Raw genomic sequence first — 18786 nt, 5'->3', positions numbered from 1 at the left:
AACTCTAATCTCCAGAGTTCTCTCTGGAGAACTAATGTTTTCAAGCATAGTTTATTGTGGGTTTAAATAGACATTCTGAGGCCTTCCCATTCAACAACAGAACAATACACGGGTTAACATGTAAATCGCTTCCTCTCAACCAATAGTATATTTACTCCACTCTCTTCCATGCCAGCATTCTCTGAAGATGCCAGCCACAGCTGCTGGCGAAACGTCATGAATAAACTCTTCTAGAACATGGCCTCATAGCCCAAAAATCCCACAAAAAACTATGTTCTCAAACATGTTAGGACAAAACCATGCCTTGTGCTTCCGGCTTGTACTCCCACCTCTTCCTAGATTTTCAGTGTGTATATTATTCTTGAGCTCAGTGTCCCTAAACTTAGTTTAGGCTTGAGAGGAGTTGAAGTCAGGTCAAGGGCTTGAACTAGAGTTTAAAGGTGCAGGAGGCACAGACAGTCCACTTCATCAATAAGTGTATACACATTTTTATCTATATAAGCTGTGTACTGCCTGTCATTCTCAGGGCTGTTCTTCTAACACCATCCCTTGTCTTAGTCTGTATCCAAAGAGGATCTAAGACCTGAACACATTCAGCTCACTTGACCAAGTCCCTCTCTGATGCGCTGGTGCTCATAGTTGAAGCTTCAGAGTTATTGACATGAATAACTGCAGTGAGAGTCAAACTGAAAGTGTTTGTTCTTCCCATATGTTGCTGACTTTTCCAACTATCTCATTTGCCCTTTATCTTTTCAACTTATCATCCACTCCTCAAATATACATATGAATTTGAAGCAGAAGTGTTTATCCCATTATAACCAAATTGGTATGTGAATACTCTTCCCAGTTTAGGGGATAGAATACAGGGTTTATTATGAATTTTTTGGTATGCTTTTTTGTGGTTCATCTCTTACGCATAGAAATGTCAGTCCCTCCAGTCTTTTCAGTACTCAAATTAGGAAAGAAGGTGGAGGGAAAATGTGTTTCTTCTTTATTGTTGAATCTTACTGTAAATATAAAGTTGAAGGCTTTCATGGCCGGCATCCATAGCTTTTTGTGGATTTTTCAGGCTATGTGGCTGTGTTCTAGAAGAATTTATTTCTGGTGTTTTGCCTGCATCTGTGGTTGGCATCTTCAGAGAATGCCAGGCACAGATGCAAGTGCAAAAAACCACAAAAACAATTACTGTAAATGCATCAAAATATATCAAATTACAGAATAATCCTTTTAGTCTCATGACCTATTTTCTGCTAATGCTTTGAACTGTGGAATGTAGCACAGAAATCTACCAATCCTACAGCAAGACCTATGCAAGGGGAATTCAGCAGATAACTGTACATGCCCAGGTCACACCTACCCAGAAGAAACAACACAGGTTTACCATCATGTGCAGAAACTGATTCAAAAGCTAATATTGGAATTTATAACCATTTCCGCTATAGATCTGGGTAGTCTAATGGTTAGGACTAGGAAATATAGGTCCATATCACCATTCAGCCACAAAAAACCAAAAACACAACAGTATTTGGGAGGAAGAAACAAGCCACCCTCACCATCCCAGTACAGAGTTTTACCATCTTATTGTCTATTTGCTTGCTGCTTGTTTGTTGCTGGTAGACTCACCTGGAGGACTGCCGCCTGTGAGAAACTGCTCCCTTCAGAACCAAGCTCTAGGCACCTAGCCAATTACTGGCTAAACAGCCAGGTAGGACTACCTACCTCTTGGCAAGGGGATAAAGCTGAGTGCCTGCTAGGACTGAGGGGAGCCACCATGTGGGAGGAAGAAAGAGGCCACCCCCACCACCCCAGGATAGGGGTCTACCATCTCAATGTCTGCTTACTTGTTATTGGTAGCCTCGCCTGGAGGACTGTTGCAGGCTGCAATCTGGAAACAACTGTCAACTAGCAGTAGAATATACAAGGAGGGCATGGGAGGGGAGCAGCCATTATGACAGTAATGGGTATGGGGAGATGTGGTATGGGGAGTCAGCCTGGTAGAAAGGAGAGCCACAGGATGCTGGTTACTCCCAAACTATCCTCCATTTCAAGTAGTTTCGATAGCCTTGGCAACAGGCCCCCTGGGGTAAAAATTCTGCTGCTGAATACCAGGTCAGTGAATCATTGATTCAGGACTTGATCCCAGATGAGCATGCCGACCTGGCTTGTATTACAGAGACCTGGCTGGATGAAGCTAGGGTGTGTGTGTTAATCTCTCCCGGCTTTGTCCACCTGTGTTCTCCATACAGCAGTAGGTGAGACGTGGGGAGGTGGAGTTGCAGTGGTCTATCAGGACTCCATCTCCCTTACCAGGTGTCCTGTTCCATATTCTGTTGGGTATGAGTGTGTGTTTTTGACCCACCCAACTGCTCAACAGTCTCTCTTCTTGAGCTGGCTGGGTTTATTTCAACGGTAGTGTTGGAGTCCCCTCAGCTTGTTGTACTTGGGGACTTCATTATTCATGCAGAGACTACTCTGTCTGCCATGACAACTATGGGGCTGTCCCAAGTAATATCTGATGCTGCACAACACACACTTGACCTGGTTTTTTGCTCTGGGCAGGATGATGGTGGTCTGAGAGTGGAGGAACTCTCAATAGTTCCGTTGTCATGGACTGATCACTGCCTGGTAGGATTTAGACTCACTGGGACTCAGACCCTAAGCAGGGGTGGGAGCCCAATCAAGATGATCCACCCCAAGAGATTTGTGGATGCGGATGGATTCCTGATGGTTTTTCAGGAGTTTCCTCTTGCCTTGTCTGGTAAACCTGTCAAAGCCCTGGCAGATCTCTGGAATAGAGATCAGGGTGGTGGTTACAATTGCTGCTAAATGTTTCCTCCCATGGTAGAGCCAGGCAAGTTGCCTGGTTCACTAGGGAGCTGGCAGTGATTAAACAAGTGGGGTGGAGACTAGAACAATGATGGAGGAAGACTTGGATTGAGTACAACCGAACATGGGCTAGAACTCATTGGAAGGCCTGTGCTGGGGTGCTGACAGTGAAGAGATGATATTTCTCTGTCATCATTGTGTCTGCAAATTGTTGCCCTGCATAGTTAATTCAAGTGATCAAATAATGCAAATATAGCTCTTGGGTTGAGAGAAGTTTCCTGCCCTTGTCTTAAAGCCATAAGTAGAACAAGCATTGCCGTTAAGCAGCAATCACAATTGGCCCTTATGGATCTGGGATCAGGATACATAGCTTCTAGGCAGGTGAGAGTACCAGATAACCTTCCCACATGGGTTCTTGGCACAGGGTAGTTATATTTTAAAAAAATACCTGCCTGTAGCATGAGATATGGAGTTACTTTTCACATTTTTAAGAAAGCTTGCTTTGAATTAAGCAAGGTTTGGCATTTAGCCCTTCTCCTTTGATGTTTCTCATGTACCACCTTGTTTTGGTGTCTAGACCTTGGACCTTACAACAGTAGGAGGCCACAGTGGTCTCAGTGTGAAAATGCTTTTTATATTTTTCTTAATTTGTACCAGGTGAGATACCTTTTAATATTTTGCAAATGCATCTCCACTTATTTGTATAGGCTTATAAAACAAAAATTAAACAAAATTACATAAAATTTCAAAAATAAAGAAAAGCCTGCTACTTATCATTTTTGATAATTCTGTTGCCTTCATATGTTGTCACAAGCTATATTTTAGAAATATTTCTGTTAAGTGGGAATAAACAATGGAAAAAGCTAGTTGTGGAAGCTGTAGATTTTTTTAATGAAAGCTTCAAAGGGGTATTGAGGAGTAATTATTAAATAGGTGTATTCCCTATGACTTCTAAAGGTATAACCTTTATTAATTTGATTTTGTTCTTGTTTTGAGTACAGTGGGCCCTTGGTATTCACTGAGGTTTGATTCCAGGACCCCACATGGGTACCAAAATCCATGGATGCTCAAGTCCTATTATATACAGTAGCATAGTAAAATGGTGTCTCCTACATAAAATAGCAAAATTGGGATTTTATTTTTGGAATGTATATATTTTTGGAATATTTTCAATCTGTGGGTAAAGAATTCATGTATATGGAGGGCCAACTGTATTCTTACTCCACACCTTGTTTCAAATAGCATAATGGGCCCAAATGTATACACCTACCAGCTTTTTCCAATCCCTTCCCTTCTCTCCTGGTTGTTGGGTGAGTCAGCATTATACTGTATGTACAAATCTTCAAACTGAGTCCTAGTGAGTCCTAGCACCAAATGAGAATGGAGTGAGATAGATTCCCAAGATTTAAAGCCACCTCATATACAGAAATCAAGCATTGTTCTCCCTCACATTTGTCTCCCTGCCTGAAGATCCAGAGAAGCAAAGCAATTTCCTGAGAGTTCAGCTGGTGCCCCAGACCTCACAGCCCTATGCTAAAGCTAGCAACTTTAACAAAGAAACAACATTCATAGCTGTGATTCTGCCCCCATCCTGAGCCATTTTAAAATTGGCAATATGACCTTTTGAACAAACACTTTGTTTTGTTTTATCCTTGTTTGTTTGCTTTCTTCTCAGAACTGGAAGTCAGTTTACAAAACCGATAAAATAAAACAAGTATAGTAATGTAATTAAACTGACATAATATTGAAATCTAAAAACAATTTTAAGTACATTCATTTAAAAACACTGGAAGTAAAAGGCAGCTCTGTTTGGGGGAAAATTGCAATATCTTTCTTTAAAACAGATAGTAAAATGACGATTCTCTGTGTCTGTGTGGTGTGAGTGTATGTGTATGCATGCATGCTTAGGATAGGAATTCTAATTCATTGGAATTGATGATGGAAGCATATAATAGATTGGATAAACTGGACCTTGGTAGCAGGGGAGGACTTTGATTCTGTTACAGCTTTGGTCACAAATAAAGAGCCAGTGTAGTGCAATGAATGGAATCCTGGATTTGGGACCCGAAATCTTGCACAGCCTTTAAATTTATTTGGTGAGAATGGGCAAACTGACTACAGCAAAGCCTTTGACCGCCTAGATCATAAAAATCTATGGCTTGCGCTTAAAGTAATGGGAGTGCCACAACATGATTGTCCTGATGGGTAATCTGTACTCAGGACAAGAGGCTGCCACCAGAACAGCATACAGAGAAACAGAATGATTCCAAGTCAACAAAGGGGACGGGCAAGGCTGCATAGTATCACCATATTTATTCAACCTGTATGCAGAAAATATCATACACAGAGCAAGCTTATAATCAGAGGAAGGAAGAGTGAAGATAGGATGAAGAACATTAACAACCTAACATAGGCATATGCCATAATTCTACTTGCAGAAACAAAGACCTGGAGCATTTACTAAGGAAGGTCAAGAAGTGCCAAGACTGGACTGCTGATTTAAACAAAACAAAAACAAACAAACAAAAATAATGACCACAGAAGATCTACAGGACCTCACCCTGGACAATGAGACAATTGAAATAATTGAAGAATTCCCATATCTTGGGTCAAATATTGATGGAAAACTGCAGTCAAGAAATCAGACTAGGACTGGGAATGGCAGCTGTGAAAGAAATGGACAGGATCATAAAGTATAAAGACATAACTTTGAACACTAAAGTGAGGATAGTCCAAGCAATTCCCCTCACATTGTATGGATGTGAGAGCTTGACAGTGAAGAAAAAAGAAGTGGATAGAAAGAAAATCAACTCATTTGAGATGTAGTGCTAGAAAAGAATCCTGAGGATACCAAGATGGCCAAGAAGACAAGCAAATTGGGTTTGAGAACAGATCAGGCCTGAACTATCCCTGGAAGCCAGAATGACCAAATTGAAGCTATTGTACTTTGGCCACATCATGAAAAATGAATAGTTAGAAAAGGCAATGATGCTAAGAAATGTGGAAGGCAGTATAAAGAGATGAAGACCACATGCAGATGGCAAGACTTGGTCAGGGAAGATACAGACCTGGGTTTGAAGGACCTGAGCAGAAAAGTTGAAGACAGGAAGTCTTGAAGATGTCTCATCCACAGTGTCACCTTGAGTCAAGGTCAACTTGAGGACAGTTAACAACAACATGGGCAAGTCACTAGTTTCACCTACCTCAGCTCACAAGGTTATTGTGGGTCATAGTATAATTTCCACCTTAGTGTGTACATCATCCTGAAACTCATTGAAGCAAAGAGAGGTTACAGATAGGATAGGTAAAATAATAAGTGGGTTTTTTCCCCAATATGCTGCGTGAAGGTGAATTTTTAAATGAAGAAGAGGTAGTATTTAGTTTAGTTTAGTTTTTTGTTTTTTTAAAAAAAGCTGTTCATATAATTGCACAAATAAGGATTTTTCTTCCACAAAGAAAGAGTATTGCACCACTGAATATTGGCTGATGGTCTCAAAACCTGCAATTTTTGCCCAGTCTTAACATCCGTTTTTACATTGTGTTTTACATGTGCACATTTTATGGTTTTGTTAAATAAGTTCAAATGTATGTTAGCTTGTTCTTCCGTTCTGGTACCCTCATTGGTGAAGTAATAATTCTTGTCAATGGGACCTCACAATATGCAATAGCAGGAAGGACTGTGCTGTGTCAAACGAATGTTGATCAGTTGGAAATATCAGACATACCTGAACATAATCACCCTGTACCTGGAAAACAGAATGCCTTTATGAGCTGTAGCATGAAAAATAGCATTGGGAAGTGTGTGTGTGTGTGTGAGAGAGAGAGAGAGAGGCGGGGGGAGGGAGAATGGAGTTGGGAAATCTTTTCATTGAGCTCTGGTGCCAGAGTTCCTGTTATCAACTGCAAATTAATTTTGTATAAACACTTATTGTGGCTTTTAGGAATTCAGACTCCCACCATCAAAGAATTGAGGCTGTTTTTAAAGTTATGTAGAGGGATTACACTACCTCCAATCTAGGGGACATATGGCAGGCCTTTAATTTTGCATTGAAAAGCAGTCAAATTTCTTTTTCTTTTAACCCATACTCTGCTGAGTCCAGAAATCGATGTGATAGCTCAGAAGAAATACCTCATTGCATGAGTCAACTCCAGAACTGAGAAAGTATTAGACATTTTTGAAGTCACATAGGATAATTATCCTATGTTGCTTCTATATCTATGGGCATGAACCCACCAGCATTAACCTGTTGGTTTCAGTGGGGAGCAGTCATGTGCTTAATTTTTTTTGCTAAGATCAGCAGGATTTTCCCTGGATTATGCATTATGTCTCTAATTCTAAATTGGTGAATACTTTGCACATTGTATGCTAATTTTTAATAATTACTTCCATTGCCACATACATTCTAGCTACTTACATTGTAGCTAGAAAAATCCATATGGATTCCAAAGTATTTATTGCAATAAAAAACAGGTTTCTACTTTTAAATACAGTACAGTGGACCCTTGGGGATTGCTTTCCTGTGGTTACCAAAATGTGTGGATGCTCAAGTCTAATTAAATACAGTGGCAGAGTAAAATGGTGTCTCTTACATAAAATAGCAAAATCAAGATTTGTTTTCTGGAATTTATATTTTTTGGAATATTTTAAAGCCATGGATTGTTGAATCTGTGGATAAAGAATCCATGGATATACAGGGTTGACTGTATACTGTATACAGCATATTTGGAAGTAAAGATATTACCTTTTCATGAACGTAAGGTGTTGATTTTAGTAGAGTTCCCATTCATAGAAAAGATAGGGTCTTGGCACTCGTAGTTGCACACATCCAGCAATCTGTTCTACCTCACATCCTTGTGCAGTATGCACACATGCTCCTTTCATTTGTAGAAGCTCTGATGGATCCATTTCCCCCCTATAAACACAAGATAACACTTTAGATTGAGTCCTGTATTGCAATCTTAGGGAATTTAAAAACAAACAAACTATACTATCTCACTTTCCATTATATACAAGTAAATGTAAGTATTGTGCTAAATCCAATTGCTTTCTGAACTAGAGCAGACTCATTCAGTCAGTGGGGTTTATGTAAGTGTTTTCTTCCCATTCAGCAGTTGATTCAAATGGTCTATTTTAGTTGGGGCTAGCAGTTGGATTTAGGCCTATATTTCTAAGCATAGGTAGTTCTATACATCATTTTGAACATAAACCCTGCAAGATCTGATTTCACTAATAGCCTGTAACAAATTTCTCCTCTTCCTGTAGTGATTCCATCCCTCTTTCCTTCAGGAAAATCCTGATTTTTTCAAGGTTCTGGGTCACATGGAGAGCCTCCAGATGTGTGGAGAGTTGTCCTTTTCCAACTTTTAGTTGCTACAAAAAGAGACCAACAATAGTGTTCATATTAGCCAAACTCTAGTGTTCATATTAGCTCAACTTCTGCTGGCCTGTACACACGCTGAGGGATGAGCGTCCAGACGCTCCGAGCCCTTACTGTGCCGCGCGGGCACCGTCTTGGCACACAGCCATCTACACAATGTGCACCATGATGACACTCGTCGTGCACAGCACCTAAACAAGGGGCATCATCATGGTGTGCAAGCATCTGTGGAGGCCGCAGCGTGCACCGGTCTGTATAACCCCTGAGTGCGTAAAATGGGTTAATTATTGTGTCCTGCCATTGAATTGTGAGGAACTTGGAACATATTCATACTGTGAGATGAGCTGAAGATTTCCCCCAGATTTCTCTAACTCATTCCCAGACTTATGCTCTAGAGGAGAAATGGGCAAAGTGGTCACATGGATGGTCCAAGACTGGTTTTGTGCTCACTGTTCCCCAGATTCCTCCAGAATCCTCTTTTCAAGGCAAATATATATATATATATATATATAGAGAGAGAGAGAGAGAGAGAGAGAGAGAGAGAGAGAGAGATTTCCTTTCCTGGAAGTCTCTAGGAGTAGTTATTGCACTTTTTACATGTGATCTACTTCCCTGTTTAGTATTTAAAAATTAAAAAAAAGAGAAATGGAGTTTTGGCCACTTCATTCAAACCCCCCCCCCCCCATTTTCTGTGATTTTTTTTAGAGGTTTGCATGGCCTTGAGAAAGCCCTAGTCTTAGAAAATTGGATCCTGTGCCTGCTGAATTTGCCCCACCCCAAGTCTAGATGTACCTTTTATGTCCTGCAGAACAGATTTGAAAAAGCAGAATATGGCGGAGTTTGTCAACAGCCATATTTAACTGTACTTTTTACCTTTTACAGGAAATCCAGCTGGAACATGCTAAGCAAGCTTTTGTACAGAGAGATAACACACAAGCTGGAAGAGTCACTGCCATTGACTTTAGAGACATCATGGTCACAATCCGGCCTCATATGTTGACACCTTTTGTTGAAGAATGTCTAGTAGCTGTAAGTTATTTGTTATTTGCAATGTTGGATAAGGACATTTGTCAGAACTGGGGTTTCTACTGAGACGAGTACACATAGAAGACAGTAGAGAGAAGGCTGAAGATGCTATTTACTACAAGGTTATTTTCCTATTCCTTTTGTTTTTGTTTTTACTACTATCCATAATCTAGGCTCTGGATTCAAGAGAAAGGAGCTTAAGTTTATACATGATAAATCCATGTAGCAGTTCATGCAATAGTTTTCCTCTTCAGAAGATTGTGACATTATCTTCTCTGGCCCACAGTAGAAGCCAGCAACCTTGAGTTGTATCTGATGACCTGTTGCACCATCAGGGTAAAAAAATCTTGTGCTATCTCAACAGTCTACTGTTTCCTGTTAGGACAGATATGCATGAAAGTCTTGTTTTGGAAAGAAATATTCGGCTTCTGCAGAGGTTGGCAACTGCTTCAGCACCAAGGGCTACTTCAGAAATGGATGGTGAGCTAGAAGCTCACATCTGCTCTGCATCTTTTATAAGTATGCTTAATCTAACCTACAGTTTGCATGAAATTTAGCATGACATCTCATATGGATGGCAGTTTACCTCCAGACCTTAGCTGTAGATCAGATATATAATCCATGTACATTTGACCCTAACAAGAATTTTTGTGCTGTGTGATACTGTTTCACTTTTGGGCAGCTATTTCTGGCATGCTGAGCTATTTAACAAATCTCTTAGCTGCTCACTGGTTTTGCAGCCAGCTTGAAAATGGGCCTTGAGATAGCCCTGATGCTGCTACCTCCATTCCATGGCCTGTATTTTTCTAAACATTCCTCAAATGTGTAGCTTTAAAAAATAAGCAACAAACCAACCAAGAAAATCTAGCAAATGCTGCACTCAGCGGACAGGAGAGACCCTCTCACACCCACAGGAGTTTATCGTATGTCACGCAGCTGCGGACAAATTTACATAGGGACCACCAAACACAGTGTTCAAACACGAATCAAGGAACATGAGAGATACTGCAGACTGGCCAGCCAGAAAAATCAGCAATAGCAAAGCAGGTTATAAAGCATCCTGGGCATAAAATGCTATTTGAAAACACTGAAATTCTGGACCATACCAACAGCTATCAGGTCAGAATGCACAGGGAAGCCATTGAAATCCACAAACACCAAGACAAGTTCATCAGGAAAAAAAACCTCTTACAATTAGCAAAGTTTGGCTACCTGTCTTGAAAAGTACTAAAATAAGACCCAGCAAAATGCAAATGAAAACCACCCAGGGTCAGGGTTTTTTCTAGCAGACAGTGATCACTAATTAAACAGACACTAATCCTCCTAATTAAACAGACACTAATCCTCTTGGCATATCCTCCCACCCTGAGGCCTTGCCATTCAACAACAGAACAATACACAAATTAACATGGAAATTACTCCTCCCTACCCAGGGTCACACACTAGATATACCCCACTGTTTTCCATGCCAGCAAACTCAGAAGATGCCAGCCACAGATGCTAGTGAAACATCAGGAATAAACTCTTCTAGAACATGACCACATAGCCTGAAAAACCCACAAAAATCTATTCATCAGTGTGTTCTTGCTGTGTTACAAATGAAATTCACATCCAATGAATGGCATGGCATATAAGAATGTTTGCAGGGAGTCTTACAGTTTATGGCATGTTCAGTTGAAAGAGGCCATGAAGAACATTAGACACTCATAGGGAATAGTACTAGATTAGTTGCAGAAAAGTTACTTTTTTGGAGTACTATACTAAAATATCTAGCTGCTGTGGCTAGTGCTGTTTTTCTGTCCCCCCCCCCCCCCCCCCCCAGTTCAGAAATTTTGGTAGTATCAAATAAACCCTCTCCTGTTTTTTCATTGAACTGTGTCTGGTATTCCCTCAGTCTATACTTAATCATCCTAAAGTAGTCCATGGTGTTCTTATTCTTCGTCCTCACCCCACCTCCATGTTCAAAAATTTATATCCATCTGTGTTGGGCAAAAATATCTACTTTGCTGTGCAAAGGAAGGGGAACCCATAATAAACAGCCTAACAGTGTCTAAGCGGTTTACAACTGTAAGCTAATAACACCCTGCTCCTCAAAATTAGCTATTTGGATCTCTCACAGATATTTGGAAGATTTCCTAGCAATACTGTATTCTTCTTCAAGGTAACAGCATATGAGCATTTTAAAGATAAGAGTTTTGATTATTTCAGGGAACTGATTGCAAGAGCAAAGTTTGAGCTGTCTTAAGAGAGGATTTCACTGCATGCTTTAAGTGATACAGTTGTTTCCTAGATTTAAATATTAAAATAGACCCATGTTCCACCCCTATAGCATGAGTTAATTTTCTCAATTTCCACCCCTCCCAACTCAGACATTAATATCCTTGGCATTTTTAAGCCTTTGAGATTTGCTCATTAGAAGAAATAAAGCAACTTATAAAACATTTTTGACTGCAACAGTATTGAAACTTGAACTCTGTAAATTACCACTGGCCATGTTGTTATAATCCTGCATATGTATTTGTTTAGGTTTCACTGGAATAGAGGGAACAGCTTGCATTCTGGTCATGATTAGCTTCAGTAACTTAAGAATCTATTATAGGCTCCCCCCATTTTATATTTTTAAAATCCTTGCTACTTCTATTGCTGTTTTTAAAACTAACAGTTTCCAAAGCCTTTCTCCTCCCCAACTCCAACAATCAAGTTGTATGATTAAAAATGAAACACATCTAATATGATCTTTTTCTCTTCTTACTTTCCTCATCACACTCTCTGTTCTAGGCTGCTGGAGGTACCACTTCCCACCAAGTCAGCTTTTCCTATTTTAATGGATTTAATACTCTTCTTAATAACATGGAACTCATTAGAAAAATCTATAGTACTCTGGCTGGACATAGAAAAAACGTGGAAGTTACTAAAGGTTAGTTTAAATAAGGTTTTGAACCTACTCTGAAAAAATTCTGCCCTTCCGTTGTTTCAGGATAACAGGGAAATTATTATAATTATCACCATCTTCATATAGGCATACAATTGAGACTTAAGGCAGTTTACAAATTAAAACAAAACATGTTGACACTGGTAAAAAGAATGATCCCAACTCATATTTTGTGAGTGCACTTTTCTGTTTCTAGTTACTTTTGTCTGTTAGAATTAATTCTTTGGGATTCTACATCTGCTTAAAAACGTGTACTTAACGTCAGTGAAAAATCAAAGTCCTAAAGGCAAGGTAGAATGAGAAGTCAATGTAAAGACGTTTTAAAGGGCTCAAAAACTTCCTAGGAGTTGTGCCAAATTGGCAGCTTATTAAAATGACCTTCAAGGGTAGTTGAAAAATTCCATAAACTTGTATTGGCATTGCAGTAAGCTGATCTACAAGCTTGGAACAAGATGTTATCAGGCTCTATCTAACCGCTTTTATAGAAAACTCCCTCTGTAGTGCCAGCCCTTCATTAATATAACCTACTGGGACACATATGCATGAAAACTTCCACATCTCTGTCTCTTTCTCTCCCCCCCTCTCACAACTGATTGATACCGTATGTCAAATATTCTAAATCCTGCTGTTAGCACTAAGCTAGAAGGCTAGACTGCTTCTCCTATTTGCATGATGGACAGAGCATTTAAAACATACGTTTACACAGTGGCAGGAGTACTATTTGTGGTATTTTTCCCCTTCTTTTGCAGCATATTGGTTTCATATTAAACATTGGTGATTCTGGGGTATTTGTGGATAACTTTCAGTGTTGTTTGATTAGTTCCCCTTTCTGTATTCAACACCCCACCCCTTCTTTTGTTGTAGAGGAGTTTGTTCTGGCAGCTCAGAAATTTGGCCAGGTTACACCCATGGAAGTTGACATCTTGTTCCAGTTAGCAGATTTATATGAGCCACGGGGGTAAGTTTGAGAATTACTCTCTTTTTTCTTTTGCTGTGGAAAGAAAAAAGAAAGGGAGAAGCAAATACCATGGCTGAGCAAAATATCACCCACCACTGCAAGATAACTTACCTTTCTCTAGTTTGTAATACAGATATCATTTTTGTTATCCCTTTGTGTCCTCAGACGCATGACGATGGCTGACATTGAACGAATTGCTCCTTTGGAGGAGGGCACATTGCCTTACAACCTGGCTGAAGCTCAGAGACAGGTGAGGGGATAAACGGTGTGTGGGGAGAATAATGAAGCATTTATTGCCTTGTTCTAGTACTTCCAATCAGCAAGGCCTCAAGGTCTTTGGCACTTCTTGGTGAATTAAATATAAAAACTGTGATTAAAAATTTTGCAAATGTTTTCATTAGAATTTTACTAAGCCAGAAAACTAAAAAAAAACTAAGTGTTTACTTTCTCTTTTTTGTTTAAAACATTAAAATTGTGATTACCTGATAGAAATGACTAGAAAGAAAAATCAAGGTTTCATTTTAACCACTAGTTGGAGGGGCGGGGGGTAATATTCATTCACTTATTTGAATTAACTGGTTCTGCCCTCCTGTGACTTTGCCGGGGGTTATTTTTAATGAAGGAAGAAATGTTATTCAGTTTACACTAGGAATGTCAACATGCACCCAGTGTATTAAGAGAAAGCTCTATTTGCTCATAGATATTCAGTTCTTTAAGTACATTTTTATATGTATATGCCTATTCAGTGGTTAAGTTGCACAGAGTTTACTGAGGCTGACTTGTAGGTAAGATTGTCTGTTGCTGTCTTCCTGTTGCATTCTCTCTTGAGCTGCATATTGAAATGAGTGATGGTTTTGTTTAGTCTGTCATAATAGTTTGAAATCCTTTAAGATCGTGGAGAAAACCAAGTGCTGCTGCTGGCTTTCTAAAAATTTTAATTTTAGTTTTTAAATGTTTGCGGAATGGGAAACTGGAAAGTGATGTGATGCAAAAGACAAAAAAAAGTCTTTGCCAACTGTCAAAAACTTTTTATTGGTTTCTTTCCTGTATTGAAAAACTGGTGTAGACCTGGGTGTAGCTCTTGTTTTTCTAAAGCTATCACTTAAGTCAAACCAAGTTATGTATGTTGAGAGCTGGAGGGTTTCCCTCCCCACTCTCTGCACTCTGGGTCTGTGCAGAGACGCCAGTTTGACCACAATGAGTTGATGTAGGCTACATTTTTGGGTCTAATAGGCCTCACGCCAGGCCTTCCTCACTTGGCTGCCTCCTATTCTGCCCCTCCTCCCAGTCAACATCACCCTTCAATAACTTTTCTTTAGTCTTGCCTTAAGAACCAGTGTGTTAGGACAATACATTTTTATTAGCTCATTTGTAAAACCTGTCTCAAAGATTACTTAAAGAGGTTTGGACCAAAAGCCACCCTGTACATTATAGGTACCACACTGGAAGCTGCCACAGACACTATGCCATGTTACATAGCATTATGTCTTGGCACTGGCAGTACAGAAGATCCATGTAGATAGCAGTGCCATGTTGTCATAGCTCCTGCATGGAAAAAAAAAGCTGGGAATGTGTGGTTTTCCAATAGTAGTTGGACTGCTATTCTGAGCAGTCCTAGCCAGAATAGTCAGTAGTGGGAGATGATGGGAGTAGCAGCCCAACGACACATTCCCCATTCTTGATGTAAATGCTCATTACATTCTGGATGCAAATTCTACAACTTGAGTCCTGTAACAACTAAATCAGTCTCCAGGAGTATCTTGGAACATAAAGCAGGTGGCACACACTACAGTGGTTTATTGAGCAAATTAATGCACAGTTTGAAATGGGCAGTTCTTATGTCCTCCTTGAGACTTGATGACTTAAATCCAGCAGATCTTTTTTGAACATAATGAGGACCTTGCGTATCCAGTAGGGTTTCTCCTCTCTTCTTCCCACAGCAAGATCCTTTGAAAATAGTGAAGAAGGATTATAGCTCATTGATAAACCACATGCTTTGCATTCCTATAGGTTTCTTCTCCTGGTTCAGCAGGGAAAGATGGATGTCTCAAACCCCTAGAGAATGACAAGTTCAATTGACCAAGTATAAGATGGCTTCCTGTCAGATTCAAAATAATCATGTTATGCAGCAATGAGAACCTTCTCTTACAGAAAACCAGAAACAAAAGCTGTGTATCAAAGCCAGAGCTCAGTAAGACTATTTTTAGTTGGCAACAAATTCTGGAAGTTGTACTAGTGGATGAAGAGGAGGAAGTATATTTCAAAGCTCTGCTTTCACAGTGATATGTATTTCAGCCAATAATTATAATTTGGGTGAACCAAATTTCAACCAATATTTACAATTAAAAGTATGTGTGTGTATTTTAATGTTGTTAAAATTACAACACCTAATCTTGTTCTCAGCACTTCTTCACTAGCTCTGATTTAACTCTGATTTTAATATTTTATTTGATTAAATGACTGGTGGTGGTACAATGAAGCTATTTTTCCCCATATTTTCATGGTGTACGTGGATTTAAAAGGTCATGTAAACCTCTATTATCTGTGGTTTCATCTCATAACTACTACATTTCATTGGCAATTTAGACTACCATAACAAAAAGTAGTGATGGGAAGAATATGTTTCATTTTCTTGTATGTCCTATACCACCCTGAGCACAACTGATCTTATTTGATTCCAAAAGCTAAACAGGATCAAGGCTGATTAGTTCTTGGATGAGAGATCACCAGGTAATACCAAAGATCTCCAAGTATTAGAAAAAATTCCTGTCTGAAACTGGAGAGCTACATCAGAGCTGCCAATACTTGACTGGATGGATCATTGGTCTGACTTAGCATAAAGTAGCTTCCTGTATTTTCTAGAAAGCTGTTTAGAGCAGGAATAGCTTTTCTTAATCTTAATACTAGGATGGGCATTAAAAATATCAATTCAGGCAGGGGACAGACCAAAATATTTTCTAGATGAAAACAAAAATGTCTAAAACCCTCAATTCCAGTTTGTTATGGGGTGCATCTATTGCACTAAATGTCTTAAGGGTTACTGCCTAGGTGGTAGACCACCTGGGCGCCCATGTATGTTATACCTTCTTCCTGGGAATTAAATTGAGATAGAAATATAATATGCAAATATGTAACTACAGTAGTATCTGTTTTTCGACCCAGTTACTTTATGTTGTTCCATTCAGTCGCAGAAAATGTAAACCTGACTCTTCTAATCTTTTTCTTCCTTACCTCTCAATCTTCTCCCTCCCTGACAAACTTGCAGCAAGCTCCAGGAGATGTGTCCCGGCCTATTCTTGTCCAGATAGCAGAATCTGCATATAGGTTTGCCCTTGGTTCAGTCGCTGGAGGTTAGTGAATGTATGAAGAAGTGACTATGTTTGCCAGTTGCCTTCCTGCCCTCCATTACAGAAAGAAGCATGCCGCCATAATTTTGGAAAAATTCCTTTTTTTAGACTACAGCTTGCAAAATACCCTAGCTGGCATGACCACTGGGTTTTCTGGGGATGGGGAGTAGCAGCCCATGGAGTGTATGGCAAGGAATTGGCTCCTGCCCTTTATGCAGCTAGCCACCCTTGGAGTACAGCTCACAGAATTCCCAGCAAGACCAAATATGTCAGTTTTTCTCTTAAGTCCCCCTCAAAGTATGTCTGGAAGTGATGATGTGTCACTTCTTGTCACAATTTTGAGATGGACAACACAGGAAAACAAAAAGTATTTGGGAGTAATTTTGGAGTGGAGTTGTTTACCTGAAAATCACACACACTTTTTTAAACTGATATTGTGAGACTTTGGGAATGGTGGGAAGACTTTCAGGGGCTGCAAAAGTGGGGCCCAAGGGCTGCACATGTCCTGTAGGATGTACTCTTTCCACCCCTGCTGTAATCCAAGAAACAAAATTTTCCAACTCAGCCTGTACTTTATAGCCATGATATCAAGAATGGCTCTTCTGGTTTTTTTACTCTTTTGTTATGATTTAATAATTCTGTCGGCCATTGTAATTGAAAGTGAGATGTGTTTTTTAAAAAGTCATATTGTGAAACATACAAACCAAAAAAAGATTATCACGAGTACATGAACAAATGGCAAAGCAATAGCAGATATTTTGGAATGTACATACAATATACAGTGGCGGTAATTACTCTATATACAGTTGGCCCTCCTTATTCATGTGAATGCCTAGAGGAATCGAAGTTTGAAGGATGTGAATAAGATACTTGTTTATGGTTGTCAGGTTTTCTGGGTTAAAATCAGGCAAAGTTATCACATTAAAGTTAAATGCTATAGTCACAGCTAACAGATAGTCAGTATTTTTTTTTTGCTTTGGCTTTTCATCTTTTTGATACGTGTGCGTTTTCTTAGCCCCGCATGCACCTGGTCACCTTTCCCACACATGATGATTTACTGTAGTTCCCTCCTCATCCATCCAGCCTTTAGGGTGAGCACAAACAGTTATGCCTGCTGGAATTTTCTAATTTCTTTGGCATCATTTCCCTTTGCTTCACCCTTTTTTACATGCCCCTAAGTTTTACCCTCTACTTATCCATGGGTCATATGAGAATCCATAATTTAGGCCCCAAGACGTGCCCTTGACCTATATAAGAGGTCAATTTACAGTCGAGTATATACGATACTTACAGCCAATAAAAATAAAACAACATTTTGAATAGAAAATATAGTATTGTATTCCTGAATGGAATACCAAAACTTGCAATAAAAAGATCTACCTATAGTGATTCCACAAGTTATAACAAGAAGGTCAAGACACATAGAACATTGGCGACAATGAATATAATGAAACAAAAGGAAGTCAACTGAGAAAAAATGTAATCTGTAACAATTTGCAGAAGTGCAGGCTATTAACTGTTGCTTCTTGCAATAAACAATTTCAGGTTATTGGCAAGTCAGATTACCTGCTGTGAGAATACATTCTTACATTGCTTGTAAATCTATGCCAGTCTTTAATTATTGACAACAAATCTGTGATTTATTGTGAAAATAACCCCATTAAAACCACCACTTCCAGAAACTGCGTAGTCATTTCATTGTAGATCTTCCTCATTAAGATTTTTCTAATGTTTAATATGCTAGTTTCAATCGTGCATGTGTTTTTTCCAAAGATAACACCTACCAGCATGTTAGCATTCTCAAAAAGGTAGCATTTCTGTTACAGATTGCATTTATTCTGAGCTGTCTGTATTTTTGTGCTCAGGACTGTATGTTTGTATTCACAATCTTGTACTGTTGACAGTAAAATAGTACGTCCATTATATCTTGCAACTACATTCCATAGCATCTGTTGTTGTTGTTTTGTTATTTGTTCATGTATTTGTGACCATGGCTGGTGACTGTTTCTTGTTTGGCAGTGAGTGTTGAGGTATTATAGACTGGAAAAAAGCAAACAAACCCAAACTATGACAGTAACTGTGCAAAAGGCTAACGACATGTAAGAAAATCTCAGCATGATTTCTTTACCTCTGCCTGTTTATGTGAAGAGCAGCCCAGTCCTTAGCAGAGTTAAGCACACTGGTACTCAATAACATTACAACATAGAAACAGCCTTTCAATCAAATTCATGGGGTATTTTATCGCCAGCTTTGTCTGAAGGCTGCTTTTAATACAAAATGAACAGTTTGTGAGATGGGACTCATAATACAGGGAGACTA

General features: G+C 39.4%; 1 protein-coding gene across 3 annotated transcripts in view; it reads left to right on the top strand.

Annotated features, from left to right (window-relative positions):
• SLC25A13 (solute carrier family 25 member 13) overlaps positions 1 to 18786 on the top strand; it is a 140839-nt gene that overhangs the window by 76639 nt on the left and 45414 nt on the right. For all 3 annotated transcript variants that reach the window (XM_042472754.1, XM_042472753.1, XM_042472755.1), the window contains 5 exons: positions 9087 to 9233; positions 12009 to 12147; positions 13027 to 13120; positions 13286 to 13370; positions 16386 to 16470. In XM_042472754.1, coding sequence (XP_042328688.1) covers positions 9087 to 9233; positions 12009 to 12147; positions 13027 to 13120; positions 13286 to 13370; positions 16386 to 16470 — 550 coding nt within the window. The remainder of the gene's footprint in view (positions 1 to 9086; positions 9234 to 12008; positions 12148 to 13026; positions 13121 to 13285; positions 13371 to 16385; positions 16471 to 18786) is intronic.

This window comes from Sceloporus undulatus, chromosome 6, assembly GCF_019175285.1.
Source record: "Sceloporus undulatus isolate JIND9_A2432 ecotype Alabama chromosome 6, SceUnd_v1.1, whole genome shotgun sequence".
Lineage (NCBI taxonomy): Eukaryota > Metazoa > Chordata > Lepidosauria > Squamata > Phrynosomatidae > Sceloporus > Sceloporus undulatus.
This window is presented reverse-complemented; position numbering and strand designations above follow the sequence as displayed.